The 19,280-nt window shown below is 40.9% G+C and overlaps 1 protein-coding gene across 7 annotated transcripts in view; it reads left to right on the top strand.

Annotated features, from left to right (window-relative positions):
* MAPKAP1 (MAPK associated protein 1) overlaps positions 1-19,280 on the top strand; it is a 273,571-nt gene that overhangs the window by 117,408 nt on the left and 136,883 nt on the right. For all 7 annotated transcript variants that reach the window (XM_008006232.3, XM_008006231.3, XM_008006238.3 and 4 more), the window contains one exon: positions 8,350-8,522. In XM_008006232.3, the coding sequence (XP_008004423.1) occupies positions 8,350-8,522 (173 nt within the window). The remainder of the gene's footprint in view (positions 1-8,349; positions 8,523-19,280) is intronic.

Here is a 19,280-nt window from a genome sequence, read left to right as displayed (position 1 = left end):
AGGTGATGAGGGTAGTTGCAGAAAAAAGTGAAACTGTAAGTCTGTGCAAATCAAATTGTTAGGGGAGGAGAGAAGAGGGAATTTATTTGGGCTTCTACCTTCTTGGAAGAGGAGGTATTTGAATTGAAGGACAGAAGAAGAGCTATGTTTCTTGATCAGTGACTGTGTGGCAGGCATTTTAGATACATCTTATTTGCTTTCCAAGTGGGTAAATGGAAGTTCTGAGAGGTGAGGTTACTTGCCCAGAGTCTAAGGTCTAGCAGCTAAGGAAGTGGTAAAGCCAGGGTTCCGACCTGGACCTGGCTGACCCCGAGTCTGTGCTCTTAATTACTGTTCAGTGTACATCAGCAATGATATGAGGGACCAGATTGTGAAGGGCATTAAATGCCATCTAAGGAGTTGGAATGCTAGCACTAGACCATCATATGTTTCTACATGACTGGCATGGTCTGTGATTTGAGAAAAATCACATTGGTGGCAATAAGGAAAGAAAGATTTGGAGAGAGAAGGATTTTTAAAAATAAAGAGATAGTTGGAGATTGCTGCAGTGGTCTCACTGACGGATGATGAAGCTGATGAAGCCTGAACTGGGGCATTGGCAATAAGCATGGGAATGAGAGAGATTTGGGAGACATTTCAGAGGCATTTGGATGGTAGAGTGTGAGACAGAAAGAGGAATTAGGATTCCTAGCTTGCATGATGAGTAGATGATGAAAGCCTTAGTTGAGATAGAGTATAGAATGACAGACATGCCAGTGAAGAAGAAATCGGTGTTGGATATGTTAAATTTCAGATTCTAACTGCATTTGCAAAGCCATCAGGTCAGGGAGAGTCTGTGGGATATGAAGTTGAGTCTGGTTGGTCCTCATGAGTTGCATTTGTGCTGAGAAAGTTTTGCTATAGGAAGTACTTTTCTATTTGTTCTCAAACCTGCCTTGGGGGCATTTCCTCATTTAGGAGCTGCTTTGGAGAATGTTGTTCAACTTCAAATTGTCAGCTGATTGTCAATTTATTACCTATTTTTTTCTTTTTCTTTTCCCTTTTCTTTTTCTGTTTCTGTTTCTTTTTCTGTTTTTTTTTTTTTGAGACAAGAGTCTCGCTCCATCCCAGGCTGGAGTGCAGTGGCATGATCTCGGCTCACCGCAACCTCTGCCTCCCGGGTTCAAGCAATTCTCCTGCCTCAGCCTCTCGAGTAGCTGGGACTACAGGCACATGCCACCATGCCCGGCTAATTTTTTGTATTTTAATAGAGACGGGGTCTCACCATGTTGCCCAGGCTGGTCTCAAACTCCTGAGCTCAAGCAATCCATCTGTCTCGGCCTCCCAAAGTGCTAGGATTACGGGCCTGAGCCACTGCGCCTTGCCCTTTTCTTTTTCTTTGATAAAAATTATTTAACCTGCCATAGTAAGGTATCTGAGTTATATTTTCTTTTTTTTTTTTTTCTTTCTTCCTTTGAGACAGTCTCACTCTGTCACCCAAGTTGGAGTGCAGTGGCATGATCTCGGCTCACTGCAACGTCTTCCTTCTGGGTTCAGGCAATTCTCGTGTCTCAGCCTCTGGGGTAGCTGGGACTATAGGCACATGCCACCAAGCCTGGCTAATTTTTGTATTTTTAATATATTTAGTATTTTTGTATTTTACCATGTTGGCCAGGCTGGTCTGGACTCCTGACCTTGGGTGGTCTGCCCGCCTTGGCCTCCCAAAGTGCTGGAATTGTAGGCGTGAGCCACCATGCCCAGCCCTGAGTTATATTTTCCTTCTTTTCTTTCTTTCTTTTTTTTTTTTTTTGAGTTATATTTCAACTTACTTTTTCCAACAGCCTGTCACAGCACATAGTATGTTCTTAATGATGCTTACCTGATGCCTTAACATAGGCTACACTTTCAAAATCCATCCTCTCTTTCCTTCACTTAAAACTTTTAAGCCCTGAATGGTACTCTTATTCTTTGTATCTCCTTTTTAGTTTATAATATTTATAGTTTTGTTTCTAATTGTAAAAGTAATACATGTATATTATAGAAAATACAGAAAACTATAAACCAGAAAATTAAAATCACTGATAATCCCATGTCTCAGAGGGAACTCCTAGTCACCTTTTGGTGTATTGTCATAGTCGGTAAATACAACAAGCATCTTTTTCTTGGGTAAGAAAAAGGATGAAAGGGTACATTTTTGTATCTAAGAGGCCTTCACTAGCCCCCTTTAGCCTGAGTTGCTTCTGGGCTCTCTTGACAGACTGGACTTTCCCCTTCTTAAAGCTTTCGTGACATTGTACAGTGAGACCCTCAGCAGAACAGTTTGGTGAGGGTCTGGTCTGCATTGTATGTCAGTGGACTTTGTTTTCGGAGCCCAGCATGATGTTTCAGCTGGTGTTTGTTGAATGCATGAGAGAATGAGGAACATAAAGCTAAGCCAGTTTCCCTGTGGCAACACTTTCTCTGTGTTGCCCCCTTCCCTGTGCTCTAAATATGCCGCCATTTCCCCAGTCCTGTATGGTGGAACATATAAATTTGCCATGCAGTGAAACTGTAGGATACGATCTTTGTTTATTGCTAGTTGCTTTTTCATATTTAGACATCTTTGGAATATTGCTTGCCTTGATGTGTGATGAATACTTTTAATCCTTCGATCACCATTTTTAAAAATAAGTTAATTACATTTTATTATGTTGATGGATTATTTTATGTTTTAGATGATTCCTTCTAAATACTGTAACATAGGGACTGTTAGAGCTAACTGCCACCACCTTGAGCTTTTTCAGAAGACAGTCTCCTTATTAAAAAGTATGTAATTTCAGTGTGCAAGGCACTTTTCCCATCATCAGTTCTTCAAGATGGAATTAGAAAATTAAAAAGATATAAAGTGCTTCATTCATTTAATAAGCATCTATCATATTTATTCCAACAGTTTTTGCCCCACTTTCTATTTTGCACTCCAGTCTGGGCAACAGAACGAGACTCTGTCTCAAAAAAAAAAAAAAAAAGGTTATGGTAGAACCCTATTTCTTAGAGTTATTGTATGAATTAAATGATATAATTAGGCAAACATTTAGCAGAGTTTACTTAACAGCTCTCAGTAAATGCTAGCCCCCCTCACCCCCGCTTTTTTTTTTTTTTTTTTTTTTTTTGAGACAGAGTTTCGCTCTTGTTGCCCAGGCTGGAGTTCAGTGGCACCATCTCGGCTCACTGCAACTTCCGCCTTCCAGTTTCAAGCGATTCTCCTCCCTCAGCCTCCTCAGTAGCTGGGATTACAGGTGACTGCCACTACACCCGGCTAATTTTTGTATTTTTAGTAGAGACAGGGTTTCACCGTGTTGTCCAGGCTGGTCTTGAACTCCTGACCCCAGGTGGTCCACTTGCCTTTTCCTCCCAAAGTGCTGGGATTGCAGGCATGAGCCACTGCACCTGGCCTAAATGCTAGCTCTTGTTACAATAATCAATATTACTAGGGTTCCTGCAGTACCCGTTCTTGGCCTCATGTGACCTTGTAGTAGGCTTGAGTAATAGAAATGGGTCTAATTTCAACACAGAGGCCCTTTCTGGCATCTGCTCTGCATTTCTAAAGCACCTACAGTTTATGAAGGACATAAATTTCACATTTGTCATCTTGTTGAGTCTTCATATCTTGAGATATTGTGATCCCTATAGCTCCTTAGTTCTAGTGCTTCAGGAGGAAGAGGAATAAACAGAAATAAAAAGAGAGAGCAGTGACAAGCAACTGATCTTGGTCTGAAAAGGAGGGTAATATGAGGGCTATCAACCCACTCCAGAAAGATTCCCACTGTTTGCATTGTAACCCTTTGCCTGCCCGACCAGGCCAAAACACTTGTTATTTAGTGAAGTCTTTGTTAGCCATTGAAATTATTATTTAAGAGCTGAAAACCATGCAAGGGAATGTGTGTGTGCCCACATGTGATTGCGTACGAGAGAGAAAAAGAGTGCACATGTGCAAGAGAGCGCAAGTGTGGGTGCATGCATTATGTAGGATAATTATATTTTTACTAGTTGCTTTATAACATACAGATGAGACTGAGGGAAAAAAATCAGTCGATCTAATGATGGATGCTGGATTATATGCAAAGTGGAATTACTCTAAAAATGTTTTTTAAACTGACTTCATTTATTTCCTTTCCCTGTACTGACTTTTTTCACCTTAGAATGGTAGAATTATAGAGTTAAAGATGGAACCGCATAATTGGTCAAGTCCCTCCACTTTCATCTATGACCAGGAAATGGACCCATAGAGGAAGGGCAAGAGGGATGGAGAAAACTAACATTATTCAGTTCCTACCATGTGTCCTGGCAGGCACTTCAGTCATTCATACATTCATTCTGGAGTTCAATAGATTTTTTCCTCAGGGTCTTCTGTGTGCCAGGCACAGGGCCAGGCATTATGTATGGAACAGTAAACAAAGCAGACATGAACATTGCTCTCATGGAAGTTCAGAGGAAACTTCGTGGCAAAAGCATACACTAAAGATGTACATAAATAAATCATCTCAATTGTTAAGCGCTCTAAAGGAAATGAACAGGATATGTGTGAGAGAATAACTGTAAAAGGAGTGTTAACAGTGACAGCTGAGCCCTGTATAATAATAATTAATAATAAGTAATAATAATTATCATAAGGGTCTTATGATAGGTAGGTCCTACCATTCTCCTCCTCTTACATATGAAGAAACAGAAGCATAGAGAGATTAAGTAACCTCCCAAGGGCACACGTTAGAGGATGAGGAGTCACACATGCAAAGCGATGAAAAAGAGCCTCTCTAGATACAGTGAACAGCACCTGCTAAGCCCTGGGAAGTGGGAAATGCAAGCAAGGTACACACAGGCACACATGCTGGTATATTGAGGGTGCTTCCAGAAGGCCAGTGTAGCCGAAGTCTGATGAGCAGGTCGGGGAGTGGCAGTGGATGATGTTAAAGAGGTAGACGGGGCCAGATCATGCCATGCTTTGTTGGATGTTGCAAGGAGTTTGGATTTTGTTCACAGTGTTTGGGAGCCACTCATCGAAGGAATTTAAACAGGATATAGTATGATCAAATCTGAGTTTAAAAAACAGATCTAACTTGTGTGTAGAGAACAAATCAGATAAAGCAAAAGTACTGTAGGATAATTTGGGACCTGTTACAATAGTTCAGGTGAGACCTGATGGCAATTTTGGTGGCAGTGGAAATGGAGAGAAGTGAGATGGTTTTGAAATACGTATTTTTCACTTTTTTTCTTAAGATAAAACATTACATAAAATTTACCATTTTACCCATTTTAAAGTGTACAGTTCTGTGGTATTTAATATATTAACAATGTTATGAACTGTTACTGCCAATTTCAGCACATTACCATCACCCCCAAAAGAAACCTCATACCTCCCAATTTCCCACCCCTGTCATCTTCTGCCAATCACTAATCTATTTTCTGTCTCTATGGATTTGCCTGTTCTGAACAGTTCATATAAATGGGTTCATACAGTAGTGGCTTTTCATGTCTGGTTTCCTTCTCTTAGCATGTTTTTATGGTGCATCCATGTTGTGTGTATCAGTACTTCTTTCTTTCTCATGGCTGAATAATATTCTATTGTATGGATTTTGTTTATCCATTCATTAGTTAGTGGACATTTGGGTGGTTTTCATTCTTTGGCTATTATAAATAATGCTGCTGTGAACATTTGTCCAGGTTTTAATGTGAGCATATGTTTCTAGTTCTCTGGAGTATATACCTAGGAATGGAATCGCTTGGTCATATGATAATTCTATGTTTCATTTTGAGAAACTGCTGAACATTTTCACAATGACTGCATCATTCCCACTGACAGTGTCTGAGGATTCCAGTTTCTCCATATCCTCACAAATCCTTGCTATTTTTAGGGATTTTGGGTTGTTGTTTGGAGTTTTTGCTTTTTTTAAATTATAGCCACCCTAGTGGGTAAGAAGTAATCTACATTATGTTTAATGATATGGAACAATTTTCATGTGTTTATTGGTCATTTGTATATCTTCTTTGGAGAAATGTCTGTTCAAATCTTTGCCGATTAAAAAATTTTGTCTTCTTGTTGAGTTATAAGACTTCTTAACATATTCTAGATAGTAGAGCCTTACCAGATGTATGATTTGTGAATATTTTCTGCCTTTCTTTTGATTATCTTTTTACTATCTTAATAGTATTCTTAAGGCACAAAAGTTGTTCTTGTTTGTTTGTTTTTGTTTTGAGTGGAGTCTCACTCTGTCGCCCAGGCTGGAGTGCAGTGGCATGATGTTGGCTCATTTCAACATCTGCCTCCCAGATTCAAGCAATTCTCCTACCTCAGCCTCCCCAGTAGCTGGCACTACAGGCGCCCGCCACCAAGCCTGGCTAATTTTTGTATTTTTAGTAGAGAGGGGGTTTCACCATGTTGGCCAGGTTGGTCTCAAACTCCTGACCTCAAGTGATCTGCCTACCTTGGCCTCCCAAAGTGCTGGGATTACAGGTGTGAGCCACTGTGCCTGGCCTGGGCACAAAAGTTTTTAATTTTAATGAAGTTCGATTTATTTCTTTTGTTGTTTATGCTTTTGGTGTCATATTAAAGAAATCATTGCCTAATCCAAAGTCATGAAGATTTACACCTGTTTCCTTTTAAGAATTTTATAGTTGGCCGGGCGCGGTGGCTCACGCCTGTAATCCCAGCACTTTGGGAGGCCGAGGCGGGCGGATCACAAGGTCAGGAGATCGAGACCATGGTGAAACCCCGTCTCTACTAAAAAATAGAAAAAAAAATTAGCCGGGCGCAGTGGCGGGCGCCTGTAGTCCCAGCTACTCGGGAGGCTGAGGTAGGAGAATGGCGTGAACCCGGGAGGTGGAGCTTGCAGTGAGCCGAGATTGCGCCACTGCACTCCAGCCTGGGCGACAGAGCGAGACTCCGTCTCAAAAAAAAAAAAAAAAAGAATTTTATAGTTTTGCCTGTTATATCTAGATCTTTGATTTATTTTGGATTGATATTTGTATGTGGTATGAGGCAGGAGCCCAAATTCATTCTTTTGCATCTGGCTATCCACTTGTCCCAGCATCATTTGTTGAAAAGACTATACTTTCCCCATTGAAATGTATTTTTGAAGTAGAGATGTTAGAACTTCGTAATAGAGTAGATAGGCAGTGTGAGGGAGGAAGAAGCATCAAGACTGTTGAGATGAGCAGCTGGCTTAGTGGTGGCAGCACATATTATTAAAATAAGGGGGGCTGTTGTTGTGACTTGGGATAGGAGGGAGTGAGGGACAATCAAGTGTTCTGATTTGAACTCGTTTTCTGTGACACTTTTCTATATACTCTGTGTAGTGAACATATTGCATGGGTGGGAAGGAAGACTGAGCCAGCGTGCAAGCCTTCTGTGAGGGAGGGGAATGGCCAGAAGGTTGGCGGATAACAGAAACACAAAAGGAGGGGGAGAGGATGGTGTCGTTGGATGGCCTGGGTCTCAAAAGAACAAGGATTTTTTCATGAAAGAGAAAGTACTAGATTGGAAGTGTTAGCGGGGACAAGGATACCTACTCTTGCGTGCCTTGAGGGTGCAGGGATTATTTAAAAAAAAAAAAAAAAAAAAAAAAAAAAGGCAAAGCAGTCCTCTTTTAACAGGACAGCAGAGGAGGCAGTATCCTCAACAGCAGGTTCAGTGAAGTCCAAGAGGTAGAGGAAATGGTTTTCAAAAGCAGCTGAGGATTTATGGGTGTTTGCTGATTAGCACAGGAGCTCTGCAGGGCAGAGTGGAACACACAGGCGGGAGGAGTGGTAGGTGTGTGTGTGAGGGAGTGGGAATATATTCAGCAGTGTGGGGGTGGTAGTTAGGGCGATAATGGAGGACCAAAGGGCCCTTGAACCTGTGTGGTACTGAAGGAAACAGATGTCCTGTGTAGTGGAACTAGCCCCCATAGTCTCTGAGAAGGCAAGCCCTTGTTTCAGTGCTGCGGGCCTAAATCCTTCCTGGGAGAGTATGGCAGCTTCCCAGGCAGCTCATCTCATTGTCTCAAGGAGGGACGAGGCAGTTTCCAGAGAGGCACCTAGTGCTAAGGTCCAAGGACACACTGAGTTAGTAGCCTAGCCAGCCTCCTAACACCAAACACCAGTTCTGCTCACCACTCTTATTTGTTCCTCTTAGTTGTAGTGCCCATTTACCTTCCTGCTGGCAGATCCCAATCCATTAGTTTATTAGAAAATGAAAATTTAAGGAAAAAAACATCCTTGAAACTTGACAGTGTTTCCACTTTGGGACCATTCCACGCTCACAGCAGGTCTGTATAGCAAGGATGAAAAATGGCTGTGCATAGGGTCTGTATAACTGTGGCAGTGTGCTTTGCTCTTACGTGTGTGCTCTGTCCGCAGGGTCATGTAGGTACAACGGCAACCAAGAAGATCGATGTCTACCTCCCTCTGCACTCGAGCCAGGACAGACTGCTGCCAATGACCGTGGTGACAATGGCCAGCGCCAGGGTGCAGGACCTGATTGGGCTCATCTGCTGGCAGTACACAAGCGAAGGACGGGAGCCCAAGCTCAAGTAATCCATTCTCTTTTTGGCTGCTCTAGTTTCTGGCGGTCTCTTGGCCACCCAAGGTGTCTTCTAGGCTGGTCAGTCTTTCTAGGCATTGGCCTGGAACCACACACCTCTGCACTGATCCAGCTCTGGGTGCTCACCAGGTCTTGCGCCTGTGCACCTCAGAGAATCAGCTTGCAAAATGAACTTAGAAGTTTGTGAATTATAGACACGAGAACATGGATTTTTAGTAATTTCCAAACCCTTTTATGATCCCTGCTAATAAAGCAAATTCATTCTTTTGCATCTGGCTATCCACTTGTCCCAGCATCATTTGTTGAAAAGACTATACTTTCCCCATTGAAATGGAAGGGAATGGGAGGGGATTGATGTTTGTGGAGCACCAACTATGCATTGGGCACTGGGCTGGGCACTTCATAGCTGGTATCTGGAATCTCGTTTGATCCAGCTCCCTGGGAGGCGAGGGTAATGATCCTCATTCTGCAGAGGTGGAAGCTCAGGTTTAGAGCTGTTACTGGCTGAAGGTTGCACAGTGAGAGATGGCAGAGTCAGGATTTGATTCCAGGTTTGTTTGATGCCAAGGTTTTTGCATTATTTCCTTCTGCCTTCTATAGAACCTTTGGTCTGAATTTTAGTTTTCTTTATCAGTTAATGGCTCTAATTTTCTCTCAGTCACTAGGCTCTGTTCTTCATTAAATAATTATATTTAAAATGTAGTGCTTGAAAGTAGGCTCTTTATGCCTCTACATTATAATTTGAACTTTAAAGTGCTTTGCTACATTGCCTCTCCCCTACTTGAATTTCTTCTGACAGGCATTCTCTTCTAGTTTTACATGTTCTTTCCAGCAGTAGTATTTAGAACACAGCAAAATGTAGTAGATGCCTTCATTTTAAAATTTGACTCTCAGCTGGACGCAGGGGCTCACACCTGTAATCCCAGCACTTTGGAAGACCGAGGTGGGTGGATCACCTGAGGTTAGGAGTTTGAGACCAGCCTGGCCAACATGGTGAAACCCTTTCTCTACTGAAATACAAAAATTAGCCAGGCATGGTGGCGACCATCTCTAATCCCAGCTATTCACGAGGCTGAGGCAGGAGAATCGCTTGAGAATCACTGCGGTGGTTGCAGTGAGCCGACATCACGCCACTGCACTCCAGCCTGGTGACAGAGCGAGACTCCGTGTCAAAAAAAAAAAAAAAAAGAAGGGAGATGTTCTCTTCCCCTCTCACATTTTCGGAGTTAGCATGATCCAGTTAGTTGTTTTTATTTTTCTTTAGGTATATTAAATTTCTTTAGTTAAATTAAATATGACACATAAAATCATTTTTTCAAATTCTTATTGACATCGCCCTCCACTTTGCCTGAATGGGTTGTGGACACAAAGCTCTAGTGGCAGAGAAAGCCTTTCAGCAAGATGCCACCTAGGCTTAGAAAATGGTTCAGTCAGCACCACTCCTCAAGGGTGAGCTGTGAGGTCCTCCTTTTTCTGCATGAAGTGGGAACAAGGAAACAGGAAAAGGTGTCACAGAACTGATGACTTTATAGATGTTGTCTGATGTAATTTTTTTTTTTTTTTGAGACGGAGTCTCGCTCTGTCGCCCAGGCTGGAGTGCAGTGGCCGGATCTCAGCTCACTGCAAGCTCCGCCTCCCAGGTTCACGCCATTCTCCTGCCTCAGCCTCCCGAGTAGCTGGGACTACAGGTGCCCGCCACCTCGCCCAGCTAGTTTTTTGTATTTTTTTTTAGTAGAGACGGGGTTTCACCGTGTTAGCCAGGATGGTCTCGACCTCCTGACCTCGTGATCCGTCCGTCTCGGCCTCCCAAAGTGCTGGGAATACAGGTTTGAGCCACTGCGCCTGGCCTTTTTTTTTTTTTTTTTGAGACAGAGTCTCGCTTTGTCGCCCAGGCTGGAGTGCAGTGGCACAATCTTGGCTCGCTGCACGCTCTGCCTCCCGGGTTCACGCCATTCTCCTTCCTCAGTCTCCCGAGTGGCTGGGACTATAGGCACCCGCCACCACACCCGGCTAATTTTTTGTATTTTTAGTAGAGACGGGGTTTCACTGTGTTAGCCAGGATGGTCTCTATCTCATGACCTCGTGATCTGCCTGCCTCGGCCTCCCAGAGTGCTGGGATTACCAGCGTGAGCCACCGCACCCGGTCTTTGATGTGATTCTTAAAACATTACTTAGGGCAGGCACTGAAATCAAGAGAGGAGCTTGCCCAGGGTTACACAGCTAGTAAGTAACAGAGATAGGAGTTGAACTGTGATGTACATTTTATAGATAAGGAAACTAAACTTAGAGAGGCTAAGTAGCTTTCTTAAATCACACAATAAGTGGTAGAATTAGTATTAAAACCAACAATCTCTGACTCCAGAGCTCCATATCTTCACTGTCACATTATCCTCTCTGCCATGGAACTCTGTTATAGGTGAAATGAAAATATTTATTGAGTTTGTACTTACTGCAGTCACTGTGCTAGTTCTGGAAATACAGAAGTGAAAGAGGCAGTTCCTGCCATCAGGGAGCTTTCTGTTTAAGGTAAATAGGTAATAACAACACCATACAATTACATGTAAAATCAGGTGCTTACAAGGAGATCTAACCCCACATTTGGGGTGAAAATGGCGTCATGAAAATCTCCCTTGATTAAATGACATCTCAACTGAAACCTGAGGGAGCAGTAGGAAAAAATCACGTAGACAGGTTGAGAGGAGGGCATTCCAACAGAGGGAAAAGCATGGTTATGACGCACCTTTAAGTTCGTGCTTTAAATTCTATATTCTGCTCCAAATACATAATTAGTAAATGAAATGCTATTAACATATTTGTACTTTAATAGCAAGATAAGCATCCTGGTGGACTAGAAATAGAACCAACTACAGAAACAGGCAGAGAGTGCTAGGAGTCCATTATTTTAGGATATTATTGTCCTGAGAGCTTGCTGTGGATGAGTTTACCAGTGTATGAAATACTGATTTTTCTCAAGCTTCAGGGCAGCTAGTCAGGGCATGGGTGATGATCAGAGCCCTCAGCCAATCATTCCTGGTGAAGAAACAGTCTCATCCATCTAGCTGTGTACTGTGCAAATGTTGTTATTTTCTCCATATGTCATGGTGTCAAAAAGAGTGGAAAATACTCCGTGAGGGTATGGGACCAAAGGAACTGCATCCCTGGATGGGGACCAGAGGAAATGACAGAAACTAGAAGCTGGGGTGAGACTGTCATACCTGTGAAAAGAAGCTGAACAAGGTTGCTTGGGTCTCTGTTTCTGGGGTGCCGGGGAATAGAGAGAGCAGTGCAACCAGGACCTGACTGTGGCATGGCTGGGTTTATGTTACCCTCGTATTACAGGAACCTTGAGCTGTCAGTGTAAGACCTGATTCTGGTCTGGAGGCCTCTCTTTGGATGAGGGTAGAGGGTGGTGGCAATATGTGTAAAAGCACTGACAGTGAGTAGAGAGAGCAAGCAAGGGTTCTCATTCCAGAAGAGCTCAGCAAATTAAAATTCCAAAGCACACAAGGATAGCTAGTACCAAGAAACACAGACAATCAGGAGATTAATTTGGGAACAGAATATAGTAAAGCAATCTGAAAATTAATTTCAAATAAATATGTTTAAGATCACCAAACAGATGAAGGAAGAACATTCATGGTTAACTTCTAGGAAATTATGAAACAAAAGCAGGCAAATTTGAATTTAGAAAAGAACCAATTAAAAGTACAGTACTGGAAATGTAAAATACAATTATTAATACAATTGTATTAAATTAAAACATTACTTAGGGCAGGCACTGAAATCAAGAGAGGAACTTGCCCAGGGTTACATAGCTAGTTGTGTACACAACTAATTGTGTTAATAATTGTATTAATACAATACAATTGGGATAAACTCTAGACTGGTCACAGTTCAAGAGAGAATGAGTTGAAAGACAGTTGATACTGAGGAATTCAACCTAGGAAATAGTACAAAGAGATAAAGAGGTACAAAGAATGAAAGATAAGAGAGATGGAGGAAAGATTCAAAGGCTCCCACGTGTGAAGTGGAGAAGGAAGGGAATAGCAGAGAAGCAATATTTGAAGAGATAATGCCAAAGAATTTCACAGTACTGAAGACAGATATGAGTGGGTTTGATGTTAAAAACACATGTTAATTAAATGGCGGAAGAAGAGACTTTTTTTTTTTTTAAACGGTCCTGGACCAATTGAACTTCTATAAGCTGAAAAAAACCCAACCTAAATCACATGTCTTGTATTAATTAAAAATCACAACTTAAATGTAAAATGTAGGAAAAAAACAGGAGAAAACCTAGAGCAAGTTAGATTTCATTAAAATTAAAAATAGTTACTCTGCAAAAGAGCCTGTTAAGAGGATGAAAGGACAAGCTACACACTGAAAGGAAATATTTGTAAACCACGTATCTGGCTAAAGACATATATAGAATATGTAAAGAACTGAAAACAGTGAAAAGTTTAGATGGTTGATCAGGGAGTGGGCAAAGGCATAAACAGGCCTATCACTGAAGAGGATATACATGCAGATGGCAGATGAGCACGTGAAAAGATGCTCAGCAACATTCACCATCAGGAAAATGCAAATGAAAACCACACGCTATTAGAACGGCTGAAATAAAAAATAGTGATGACACCAATTGCTGGCAAGGATGTAGAGAAACTGTATCATTTCTGTTGATAATGTAAAATGGTATAGTAATTCTCGAAAATACTTCGGCAGTTTCTTATAAAGCTAAACTTTAATTTACCGTACAACCCAGCAATTGCCCTCTTAGGCATTTATTCCAGAGCAGTGAAAACTTATATTCACATAAAAACCTGTATACAAATGTTTATATCAGCCTTATTTGTACTTAAAACTGGAAACAACCTAAATATCCTTCAGCAGGTAAATGGTTAAACATCGTGGTACATCCATACCAAGTAATACTACTATCAAGAGAAAAGGAACAAACCGTTTTCATGCATGCAGTGACTTGGGTGGGTTCACGTAGTGCAAAAAGCCAATCTCTAAAAGTTTCATGTCACCCGATTCCATTTATGTAACATCCTCAAAATGACAAAAGTATAGAGATGGAGAACAATTGAGTGGTTGCCAGAGGACAGGCACAGTGTTAGGGAGGTAGTCCACCTATAAATGGGTGGTGAAAAAGAGCTGCTCTGTCATGATGGAACAGTTTTGTATCCTGGTGATGATTACACAAATATATACATGTAATCCAGTGTGTGGAACTACAGGACACACACACAAGTACATGTAAAAACTGGCGAAAAGTGAGTAATGTCTATAGTCTTTTTTTTATGTATATATACTGTAAGTTCTAGGGTACATGTGCACACCATGCAGGTTTGTTACATATGGGTACATGTGCCATGTTGGTTTGCTGCACCCATTAACTCGTCATTTACGATAGGTATTTCACTTAATACCATCCCTCCTCCTCACCCTATGCCACGACAGGCCCCAGTGTGTGATGTTCCCTGCCCTGTGTCCAAGTGTCCTCATTGTTCAGTTCCCACCTATGAGTGAGAACATGCAGTGTTTAGATTTCTGTCCTTGTGATAGTTTGCTCAGAATGATGGTTTCCAGCTTTATCCATATCCCTACAAAGGACATGAACTCATCCTTTTTTATGGCTGCATAGTATTCCATGGTGTATATGTGCCACATTTTCTTAATCCAATCTATCATTGATGGACATTTGGGTTGATTCCAAGTCTTTGCTATTGTGAATAGTGCCGCAGTAAACATACGTGTGCATGTGTCTTTATAGTAGCATGATTTATAATCCTTTGGGTATATACCCAGTAATGGGATTGCTGGGTCAAATGGTATTTCTAGTTCTAGATCCTTGAGGAATTGCCACACTGTCTTCCACAATGGTTGAATTAGTTTACACTCCCACCAATAGTGTAAAAGCGTTCCTATTTCTCCACATCCTCTCCAGCACCTGTTGTTTCCTGAGTAATGTCTGTAGACTTAACAGTATTGCACCAGTGTCAATTTCCCTGGTGTTGATACTGGACTACAATTATGTCACCACTGGGGAAATCTGAGTGAAAGATTCAGGGGACTCTGTGCACTGTTTTCCCAACTTCCTGTGAGACTATAATCATTTCAAAAATAAAAATTTAAAAACCAGACCAGGCATGGTGGTTTATGCCTGTAATCCCAGCACTTTAGGAGGCTGAGGTGGGAGGATCACTTAAGGTCAGGAGTTCAAGACCAGCTTGGCCAACGTAGTGAAACCCTGTCTCTGCTAAAAATACAAAAATTAGCTGCATATGGTGGCACGTGCCTGTAGTCCAAACTACCCAGGAGGCTGAGGCAGGAGAATTGCTTGAACCCGAGAGGTGGAGGTTGCAGTGAGCTGAGATCATGCCACTGCACTCCAACCTGGGCAACAGAGTGAGACTCCATCTCAAGAAAACAAAACAAGCAAAGAACAACAACAACAAAATCAAACAGTCCTTTTTTTTTTTAAGCACTTTCCGTGTGCCAAACAGCAGAAATAAATGCTCATTCCTACCTGGATACATTGTAGTGAAACTGGAGAATATCAAAGGTATAGAGAAAGTGCAGGTTGTAAAGGTCACCAGAGAGATGACAAATACTCCTGACAAAGGAACCACAGCAGGACTAACAACAGATTCTGTATCAGCCACAGAAGATGCTAGAAGTCATTGGTATGCCTTCAGAGTGCTGAGGAAAAATAATTATAACCCCATTTTATGATGATTTTTCAAGGCATTTATTGACAAAGACCATGAGATTTTACCACACATGTTCTTTCATTTAAAGTAGCTGGTTCTTAAACTTTTTGGTCATGTGACCACTTTATACTCTTAAAAATTATTGAGGACCCCAAAGATCTTTTGTTTATATGAGTAATACCTGTCAATATTTATTATAGTAGAAATTAATTCTGAGAAAAGTTTAAAATATTTTTTAATTTAAAATAGGCCAGGCACGGTGACTCACGCCTATAATGCTAGCACTTTGGGAGGCCCAGGAGAGCGAATCACTTGAGGTCAGGAGTTCAAGACCAGCCTGGCCAACCTGGTGAAACCCTGCCTCTATTAAAAATACAAAAATTAGCTGGGTGTGGTGGTGCCTGTAATCCCAGCTACTTGGGAGGCTGAGGTGAGAGAATCACTTGAACCCAGGAGGCGCAGGTTGTAGTGAGCTGAGATCGCACCATTGTACTCCAGCTTGGGTGACAGAGCGAGACTCTGTCTCCTAAAGATAAAATAAGTTAATAAATATGTTGCATGTTCACAAATAATTTTATTAAAAAAACTGTATTTTCCAAAACAAAAAAAAAATTTCATGAGAAAAGTGGCATTATTTTATATTTTTATAAATTTATTTACTGCTTGTCTCACTAGAAGGTAGCTGTTCTGTATTTGATGCATTGCATCATGCTGCTTTGGCTAAGGTATAGGAAGAAGTTGTGGCCTCAGAGTTGTAATGTGGAGTCTGAGACTCCTATCGGTGAACTTTTTATATTCTGTTCCATTAAAATCTGTTGGTCGAGTTAATACTTTGAATGAATCTTTTACCCATGCATAATTTTGTAACATCATATATTAATCATTTGGAAAATCATTGGGTTATGCAGATCTTTCAGAATGTCACATTTGATTATGCAGTATCAAAAAGTCACATTTGGCCGGGCGTGGTGGCTCATGCCTGTAATCCCAGCACTTTGGGAGGCCGAGGTGGGTGGATTACGAGGTCAGGAGTTTGAGACCAACCTGACCGACATGGTGAAACCCTATCTCTACTAAAAATCCAAAAATTAGCCGGGCTTGGTGGTGCTTGCCTGTAATCCCAGCTACTCAGGAGGCTGAGGCTGGAGAATCACTTGAACCCGGGAGGTGGAGGTTGCAGTGAGCCGAGATCACGCCACTCCACTCCAGCCTAGGTGACAGAGCAAGACTTCGTCTCAAAAAAAAAAAAATTACATTTATTGATATTACCGCCAATCTTATCAAGAAAATCTGAGCATTGGGAAGCTGTGAAGCTTACAGTGGTGGACATATGAAAATTCTTAATTTTACTTACAGGCTCAAATTTTATAGTTGATAGTAAACATAGTCCATTGTTTTCCTTGAAGTGACTGACTCACTTCTATGATTTTCAAAAAATGGTAATCAGATACCCAAACCTGATTAACTGTAACTTATCAATTGTTCTTTTAGGTTAAAATGTTATTTCCTGGAGAAAGTGGTTAGTCCAGCTTGCACACATGCTTTTTCTCTCAAGACAGTGGTCACACTTAACGATGGAGAAGTACCTTAAGTGTGTGATTCCATTTCTTGTACAGAATGTTAAAAGGTGTATAAGGGCTGAAATTGAATAAAAGTAATCATTTTTGCTGCTGCTTGAAGAACATTAGGTGGAATTGGACTTTTATGGTATTACTTTTTTGCTATTCATCTCAGTGAAGAATTCAGTGACTACCAGTGCAGTTTGGTGCCATTGCCTTGACTTGTAAGGTGCCAGTAATTTTGCCCACAATTGCTTCTGCACTGTCAGTGTAAATGTCAGCCCAGTGAAAAAGGCAAACAATGTTTTAGTGGTATTATGAAAATATTTTTTGCCTTAGGGACCTCTAGAGGTCCACATACCATGCTCTGATAACCGCTGGTTTAAAGAACCACTTCAGGAGTCCTTCAGCAAGAAAGAAGCTGGACACTGAGGAAAGGAATTTGTTGCAAGAAATAGTGGTGGACAAAGAAATTCATAAAATATGTTGGTAAATCTGGTTAACTACTAACTATAAAGTAAAACTTCAATAGTAATTTGTGTGTATGTTTTAAAATGTGATCTGAAATTTTAGACAACTGTATTATGGAAGATGGGAGGGAAAAGTTCAGTGGGTAACTAAAGCATCCTGAGCTTGTGTTCAGATTAAGAGAATAGAATGACTTTATAACTTTAGATACATGAATATATAAGTGAAACTCAGGAGAATGTTAGCCACACATTTTATTAAACATTTAAGAGTAACTACTAAAGAAGAAAAAATCCTATAGCTTTCTAAATAGTAAAGGGAAAAATAGGGAATAAAAGTGTATCAATTCAACAGAAGGTAAGGAAGAAGAATAAAAAGCAGAGAAAAGAGGCAAGAAACAACACAAAGTAAGATGTAGATTTGTCCAAATACATAATTAATTGCAATAAATACAAACTACTCACCTATTAGAAGATAATTTATGAAATTTAACAATTTTTTAGTGTTGTACTGCTCACCAGATACCTAAAATAAAATGACACAGAGTTACCCCTCCCCTCCCTCCCTCCCTAGTTCCTTCCCAGTCCAAAAGCTGTCAGGTGGCTATTCTGTCTTATCCTTTCCCATTGGCCAGAGCCTCCAATTTCACTTGGCCAAGGGGGTGGAGATTGAGGGGAGCGTTTGGAAGTAACTCAGATAGTAGAATTTAAGGCAAAAGCATACCAATACAGATATTTTGGTAAACTATGTAATGAAATAAGGAATAATCCACTAAGATAATAGATCTGACTGTGAACACATCTATAACAGTCTCAAAATATTAAGGGAATTATAAAGAGGCATTGAATAATGTATAATTAAAACAGGACATTTCAGTACCTTCCTATCAGACACTGATGAACAAAGCAAACCCAAAATTGCTAAGGATAAGAAAGATTCAAACAATGTAATTAACAATTTCTTTACATGTAGAATTCTAAAAACAAAATAGAGATTATCTCTTGTACTAATTTGTAAACCTCTGAAGTTCAGAAATTACATCTTATTTATATTTCATGTTGACATTTTTAAATAGTTGTTCCATATTTCGAATTACACAGTTATATCAAATTTAAACTGTGGTCTTTTGAAATTTTTTACAATTCTTGGTGACATTGGATTTCTCAGGTTTGTTTGGTGTAAATACAGTCTATAAAGTGAATCCCTGGGATCTCCTCCTGTCAGGCAGTGTAATGTGAGGTATTTTCTTTCTAGCCTGTTTGTACTTAGTGTTGGAATAGATCCTTATTTGGTCTTTTCCAGTGGGTCGGCCCTGTGAAAGAGCTTTTCATTCACAGAGGGGGAATTGCTGGATGCACGTGAAGAGTGGCCCACCAATTTCAGCCTGGTTGTCAAGAAAACCATTTAAGAATATTGTTCTCGGGCTGGGCACATTCGTTCATGCCTGTAATCCCAACACTTTGGGAGGCCAAGGCGGGTGGATCACCTGAGGTCAGAAGTTCAAGACCATCCTGGTCGACATGGTGAAACTCCGTCTCTACAAAATATACAAAAATTAGTCAGGGGTGGTGGCAGGCACCTGTAATCCCAGCTACTTGGGAGGCCAAAGCAGGAGAATCAGTTGAACCTGGGAGGTGGAGATTGCAGTGAGCCAAGAGCACACCATTGCACTCCAGCCTGGGCAACAAGAGCAAAACTTTGTCTCAGGAAAAAAAAAAAAGAATATTGTTCTGTTGCTGTGCCTTGTAAATTGTCTATAGTAGTAGACTTTGGCCCCAGTGAAGGAATGGAGAATTTGGCAGGAATTCTTGGCCTCCTTTACTCTTAGGTCTGTTAACTCTTGAGCAAGATTGGAATATGGTATTTAGGCATATTTCCTGCTTGTTTTGATGCACTGGTTTTGGGGAAAATATTTGGAAGAAACTAACTGAAATAATTTCAATCTCTAAATGGTCAAATTTTAAAATTTAGACTTTGTTATCCTTGTTTATTGAATTTTGATCAGAA

Source organism: Chlorocebus sabaeus, chromosome 12, assembly GCF_047675955.1.
Source record: "Chlorocebus sabaeus isolate Y175 chromosome 12, mChlSab1.0.hap1, whole genome shotgun sequence".
In the NCBI taxonomy this organism is placed as follows: Eukaryota; Metazoa; Chordata; class Mammalia; order Primates; family Cercopithecidae; genus Chlorocebus; species Chlorocebus sabaeus.
Note: the sequence above shows the minus strand (reverse complement) of the source record. Positions and strands in the feature narration are given on the sequence as shown.